This window comes from Oratosquilla oratoria, chromosome 12, assembly GCF_046742065.1.
Source record: "Oratosquilla oratoria isolate Oo_2021 chromosome 12, ASM4674206v1, whole genome shotgun sequence".
Lineage (NCBI taxonomy): Eukaryota > Metazoa > Arthropoda > Malacostraca > Stomatopoda > Squillidae > Oratosquilla > Oratosquilla oratoria.
In genome coordinates this window covers 71,189,973-71,197,472 of record NC_134788.1, presented here as the reverse complement: position 1 = coordinate 71,197,472, position 7,500 = coordinate 71,189,973, and the positions used below count along the sequence as shown (strand labels likewise).

The window sequence follows — 7,500 nt, the reverse complement described above, 5'->3', positions numbered from 1 at the left end:
CTTGCAAAAAGTCTTCCATCCAATTTAGCAGTTTGACCTGTATTCCTCCTTCATATTCTAATTTCTTAAGCAACTTCTTATGTGGTACTTTGTCAAAAGCTTTTTTTTTGGCCTAGAAATGCACAATCAGCCCATCCATCTCTTTCTTGTATTATATCTATTAGCCTTGAATAGAAACATATTAAATTGGTGACGCATGATCGGCCTTGTCTGAATCCAAATTGCCTTGGATTAAGCACGTTTTTTTCTAAATATTTTACCCATCTATTTTTGACAATTCTTTCACAAATTTTTACTATTATACTTGTTAGAGAGACTGGCCTATAGTTGGTAGGGTCTTCTTTATTTCCCTCTTTATATATAGGTACTATATTTGCTTTTTTCCAATCTTCTGGAACTTTACCTTCTTTCAAGGAACTGTTTATTATGCTATGTATTATGTCTGCCAGTTCATTCCTGCATTCTTTCAAGATCCAGTTTGCTATTTCATCTGGTCCATGCAATTTTCTGACATCAAGATTACTCAAGTGTTTCAATATTTCATTCTTTGTTACTTCTATTTCTTTCATAGGGGGGACTTTCTCTTTCCATTCGATCTCTTCAGGTTGTATGTCCTCCCTTGTAAACACTGATTTAAAATTGTGTGTGTGTATATATATATATATATATATATATATATATATATATATATATATATATGTATGTATGTGGTGATGTTATGAACTTCATTGTTGAAAGTGGCAGACATGTTTTTAAGTGGATTTTTACTAAGTTGCTCATATGTATCCGTGTCATTTAGAAGGGCCATGGCTTTATCTACGTAACTGTCATGGTCAAGAATAACTATTTTGCTACCCTTGTCTGCCTTTGTAATAATAATGTTATCCATGCTCCTGATTGCTTCCAAACTATTTTGATACCTAATGGGAAGTCCATTTCTTTTATCAAAACAATCTACAATGCCTTGCAAAAGAGCCCCTTTTAAACATAATAAATTTTTGTCATAGTTGTTATTAGCTAGGAACTTATCAAAACCTACGAGAAAGTCCAATGCATGATGCTTCTCTGGTTTAAGGGCAAAATTCAAACCAAGGCCTAAGACTTCTAGTTGTGATTTTGTTTTCACAAGATCACAACTAGAAGTCTTAGGCCTTGGTTTGAATATATATATATATATTTACATATGAAACTTAAAGATTTGAGAATTTATCTCTATAGCAAAGACTTTTCCCCTTTTATAAAGAAGGTGGGCAAGTCAAAAGGCATGTGCCCACTCCCACCCATTTTACTCCCACCCATTCCATTCATATCCACCACCTTTTCCTCTCGTCTTTGCTCCACGTGGATGATGGATCATCTCTGTATCCCGCCCACTGCCCTGGGTCAGAAATAATGCAGCAAGACACAATGGATACACAGCAAGGCTGCTCCACTTAATCAGCAGCACCCCCCCCCCTCTCTCTCTGTCCCCTCATGCAGAAAAAGAGAAGATAGGGAGAAATCCCTTCGTGATTCATCAGAATCTCATTCACATATAGCAACCCCCAACTCCCCCTCCCTCACCTCTCCTTGCATTACAATATCATCTATACACAGCCATTCTCCACTCATCCCTATCTCCTAACTTCTCCCTTTCTCGATCAAAGCCCCTTTCACCCCATCCATCCATCTCATCCTCAGTCATATCCTCAAGTTCACTCCATCCACCTCTGCATTACACATCTCTTTTACTAATCATTTTACCCCCATTCTTTCCATATCTCCAAACCATTCCAATACTCTTTCAGTCCTACATGAGCCATCAGTACAATCATCCATTCTCAGTTGCCTACTTCTCATCACATTTTTTAATCCACCAAGGCATTTACTTGCTTCTCTCAATTTACAGTTCATCTCCACCTCCACTTCTCCATTTCCTACCACATGCGACCCCAAATACCTAAACCTATCCACTTTCTTCGGCATCTCTCCCTTAACCCATTCAACTCCGATGACAAGATGTCTTGTCATTTGGTCAAATAAAACAAAAAATCATAATAAAACAACAAAATGTTTGATGATCAAACAGCACCAGAAAAATATGACGTCATATTTTTCTGGTGCTGTTTGATCATCAAACATTTTGTTGTTTTATTATGATTTTTTGTTTTATTTGACCAAATGACAAGACATCTTGTCATCAGAGTTGAATGGGTTATGACTTTCAATTTGTTGCCATCCTACCCTTGCACATCTCATCACCTTACTTTTACCCACAGTTACCTTCAACAGTCTCCTATCATATACCTTCCCAAACTCCATCACTAACTCCCTTAATCCCCTCTCTGACCCTTCCACAAGTGCAGTATTGTCAGCAAACGACAACTGGCTTACCTCCCATTTTTCTCCATTTTCTTTAACCATTAATCCCCTGCCCATTACCCTCGAAGTTACCTCCTGCACCATCCTATACATGTACACATTGAACAGCCAAGGCAACATGGCACATGCCTGATGCAGCCCCACTTAGCAAACCACTCATTCTCTCCATTTGCAATTCTAACACAGGCTTTACTGCTCTCATAAAAACTCTTGAATGCCCTTAACAGCTTTCCCCCAACCCCATGTATCAGCAAAACCTCCCACAGTGCTTTCCTGTCCACCCAGTCATAAACTTTTTCAAAATCCATAAAGGGCCCCTCCCCCCCAAAAAAAACAGGCTTATATTTTACCAAATCTTTCTCACATATCTGTGTTACCACATAAATCTGATCCCCACAACTCCTACCTTTCCTAAATCAACACTGCTTCTCACCAATGACTCCCTCTGTTCCTCTCGTAATCCTCTGAATTAAAACCTTTCCATAAGCTTTCTGAACTACACTCAACAAACTGATCCTTCTAAAACTACTACAACCTCATTTGTCTCCTTTTCCCTTGTAAAGCGGAAATGTACAGGCACTCCTCCAATCCTCAGGCACTCCTTCCTTAGACATACATTAAACAACCTCGTTAGCCAACCACTATAACTCTACCTTCCTTTTTTTCTGACACTCTGCATGACACCTATTCAAACCAGGTACCTTACCAGCTGTCATCAATTTCAAGCATCTTTGTACCTCATCTTTTCTTATATCTCTTCCATTTTTCTTTCCCATGACTGTCATTTTCTTAGCGCCTCCTACTGCCAGTCAATCCCTATCCTCCCCTACATTCAACAGCTCTCCAGAATACTATATTCGTCTTCCCCTTACTGCATTTATTTCCATTAACATCTGTCCCTCTGCATCATATCTTTTCCTCTCTGCCTGACTCACCCCCCTTCCTCTCTTAACATCCTTTCAAAACATCTTTATATTCTTTTCAGAGTTATTTGTCATACTCCTATTCCATTTTTTATCTATTCTCCTCTTTGCCTCCATTATCTTCCATTGCTTTTCTATTATTTTTTCTTTGTTCCTCATATGTTTCCCAAGTCCTACTTTGCAACCAATCCCTGAATGTTTGCTTCTCTTGTACTACCATTTCACTTCATCATCCCACCACTCACTACCCTTCTATTCCTTCCCATCATCCTAAATCTCGTCCATGGAAATAATGAAAGACTGCAATAAGTTGCGTGGATTAAAGACTAGTAGAATAGAATAAACAAAAGGAGGAGCAGCTGTTAAGAAATTGAGAAAAGATGAAAAATACAACAAAACGTTCAATTGAACTATCAAGTAAATGAGGCAAGTAAATGTGTACAATAAAAAGATGTTGTGAGAAGTGAATATTTGGAGATGAATGCAAAGGGAACATTTATTTAAGAAGTGATTGCAGACATGGCACTGTATGGAACAAATAAGTAAATAGGGAGAGAGAGAGATAGGTGCTAAGTGAGCTTGAGAGGAAGAGCGAGAATGCCACTTTTACTAGTTTTGAGTTAAGCACCGATCATGAAAGGCGTAAGCCTCCTCTGTGTATTTACCTAGTTGTATTTTACGGGAAGGGGAGCTATGCTGGTGGCGTCCTGTCTTCATATCTCATTTTATCTAAACTATTTTTAAATTCATGTATTGTTTTTACACACACCACTTTCTCATCTAACTTGTTCCAACTGTCTATTACTCTGTGATGATATTTGTTGTTTTTTAGATCTCTTCTGTAGCTGTCTTTCTTGATTTTCTTTCTGTGTCCTCTTGTATTTCTATCATCCCATTTTATCAGATTCTCTCTATCAATAATTTCTATGCCTTTCATGATTCTGTAAATAGCTATCAAATCTCCTCTCTCTCTTCTTTGCTCTAGTGTCTGTAGTTCAAGTTTTGCTAGTCTCTCTTCATATGATAGTTTTGAGAGTGTTGGTGCCAATTTTGTAATTGCTCTTTGTATTCTTTCAAGTTTTTTTTATACAGTTTTTTTTGTATTTGGTGACCACATCATTGCAGCATATTCCAATCTTGGTCTTATCAGAGTGATTAGAATTTTCTTCACCATTTCTTCATCCAGGTATGTAAATGCAACTTTAATTGTTCTTATTAAATTATAAGTTTCTCCAAGAATCTTATTTACATGTTTCTCAGGTGACATATTATTCATAACAATGACTCCCAGGTCCTTCTCATTTTCTACTTGTGTATTCCTTCTTCTCCCAATTTATATGATTCTGTTATTCTGTTTTTGCTTTTTCCAAATTCCATTATACTACACTTTTTAGTGTTGAACTCCATCCCCCACTTCCTACTCCATTCCCATACTTTATTTAGATCACTTTGTAGTGACTCACAATCTTCTTCCGTGATCACTTTTTTTAATAGTTTTGCATCATCTGCAAAGAAGCTCATATAACTTTCAATTTCTTCATCCATATCATTAATATATATAGCAAACATTATTGGGGCCAGAAGGTGTGTGTGTGTGTGTATGATATATATATTATATATATATATGTATATACATATATATATATATATATATATATACATATATATTTATATATATATATACACACATATATATATACAAATATATATATATATATATATATATATATATATATATATATATATATATATATATATATATATATGTATATATATATATATATATATATATATCCATGCTTTATTTGAAACCAGTAAAAGTGGCAAAGATGCCCCTCTGTTTCTGGAAGTCAATACAGAAAAATAGTAATACTCCCAAATGGATGACGGACAGATTGAAACATGAGATCAGAATGAAAAGAGGACTTTACGTAAGAATAAAAAGCGGATAATCACACCTTAGATCAAGATATAACGAAATGGCAAAGCTAGTTAAAAGGAATACACATACAGCGAAACGTAATTATGAAATCAAGGTTGCCAGTCAAGCAAAATCCAACCCAAAGGGTTTCTTTCACCTCTATAGAACAAAAAATAAAGAAAGAATAGGACCAATTAAAAATGATGAAAATGTCATGATAGAATCAGAGGAAAAAATGAGTGAGGAGTTTAACAATTATTTTCTATCGGTGTTTACTAATGAGAGGTTAGATAAAGTACCTGACTGCAATCTAATTTACAGTGGGGATGAAGAAAGTAGTCTATCTAATATCAGCATTAGTAAAGAAGTAGTCAAGCAGATTGAGACTTAAAACTACAAAATCTCCGGGTCCAGACGAAATTTTTCCATGAATGCTTAAGGAGTGTAAATTTGAAATCTGCGACCAGTTAACTGAAATATTCAATAGATTGGTAGACACTGGTTTTGTGCCAACTGCCTGGAGGCAGGCAAACGTTGTTCCTGTTTTTAAGAAGGGAGATAGATCATCTTTATGCAACTACAGGCCAATCAGTTCGACATCAGTTATAGGAAAAATGCTTGAATCAATAATAGTAAATAGACTCAGAGAACATATTGAAGGGCATAACTTAATTCGTGATTCACAACATGGTTTCTCCAAGGGTAAGTCATGTGTGACTAATCTTCTATCCTTTTACACTAAAGTATATAAGGCATCAGATGACAATGAAAATTACGATGTTATTTACCTTGACTTTAGCAAAGCATTTGACAAGGTGCCACACCAGAGACTGTGTGTTTCTGATCAGTGAAACTCGTGGCAACAATCATAATTATCATACACATTCATGCATACATAATACATAAATACATACATACCCGTACACTTACACATATAGATGAGCACAGTATTTCGAGTAGTTTAACAGTAAGATTTAATTTACTTGAATCTTCCGTGATATTCTATATCTAAATGTATCTATATATATATATATATATATATATATATATATATATATAAACATATATTGCAATGACTTGGCATTCTTGAATCAAGATGACTGCTGCCGGCTTCCACGGAGGCCTCACTCCTGGCGACATCAATCACTGCAGAGGACTGAAAGCCATCGACGTTTACCTGGGCGAAGTCATGACTGCGTCCTTCGAGACTCATTTCCTCGGCGGGACGCAGCCCATCGCCACTTGGCTATCTGCATCGGGTCAGACGTGGGAGAACCAATTCACGAAGGAACAGCGAGATACTATCTCGTCTATGACTCCTTTTCGGGATATGGACATAACCCTCCAGTACCGAATCCTCACCCGCTGGTGCGGCTTCCGGCCAGTGAGCGACCCCTGCTGGCAGAAGGATGTGGATAGCGAGGAGCACGCCCTGTACTGCATCAAGGAGCAGCGCAACGCATTCGCGCACAAGTCGAAGCAAATCAGGAAAAGTGTCGTCAGTGAGGCAGAGAGGAACCAGATGTTCGACGACTTGTCTGCTGTGTGTCTGAAAGCACTGGACAAGTTAAAATTATCTAGGACGGGTCTAGGGCAACCCGTTCAAGTTATAGAAGACCTTAAGGACAGGGTGATGAAAGGCTTAGATGCACTGAAAGTGCAGGATGTTGTGGTTGATTTGGAAGAGACGATGAGGAGGTTGGTGGTGGAGGGAGCCAAGGAAAGTGAGCCACGGAAAAGGGACTTGCTCGAGATCCAGCCCTTCCCACAGATCATGAGGCTCAGGCCTTTTGCACTCAAGGACATCTACGAGCCTCTTGGGCTCCACAGGGAAGAAAGAGGTTTGAAACCAGGTGACACTCGGAAGGTCCCTCTCCCAGTCAAAGAACTGTTTACGATGCCTGTGGAGGGGGGGAGCACCAAGCCGCCTGTCATGTGCATCGAAGGCTCCAGTGGCGCTGGCAAGTCGACTTTTGTGGCTCAGGTCGTGTCTGACCACCTGGACGCCGTCAAAACTATCGACGAGCTGGAGACCTTCGAGTTGGTCCTCCATTTGGCATGTCATCAAACCTCTTGCGGAACAACACTCATGGAGTTCGTCAAGTCCTCACTTCCAAATACAAGCAGTAACATCGGCGACGACCTCCTCCTACGGGCAGTGCGCAACTTGAAACTTCTCATCCTGGCCGATGGGTTTGATGAGGCTAGTCCGCAGGTAGGAAGTCTTCTAAAGGAACTTTTTCAGGAGGCCCAGAGCGGCAACCTCCGCATCCTCTTGACATCAAGAACAGGGAG

The 7,500-nt window shown here is 38.6% G+C and overlaps 1 protein-coding gene across 1 annotated transcript in view; it reads left to right on the top strand.

Moving 5' to 3' along the window:
* The window catches only part of LOC143032002 (uncharacterized), a 40,555-nt gene that overhangs the window by 3,650 nt on the left and 29,405 nt on the right, over positions 1-7,500 (top strand). The window contains exon 2 of the mRNA XM_076196445.1: positions 6,302-7,500. This exon is cut by the window's right edge and continues 1,262 nt beyond it. Coding sequence (XP_076052560.1) covers positions 6,302-7,500 — 1,199 coding nt within the window. The remainder of the gene's footprint in view (positions 1-6,301) is intronic.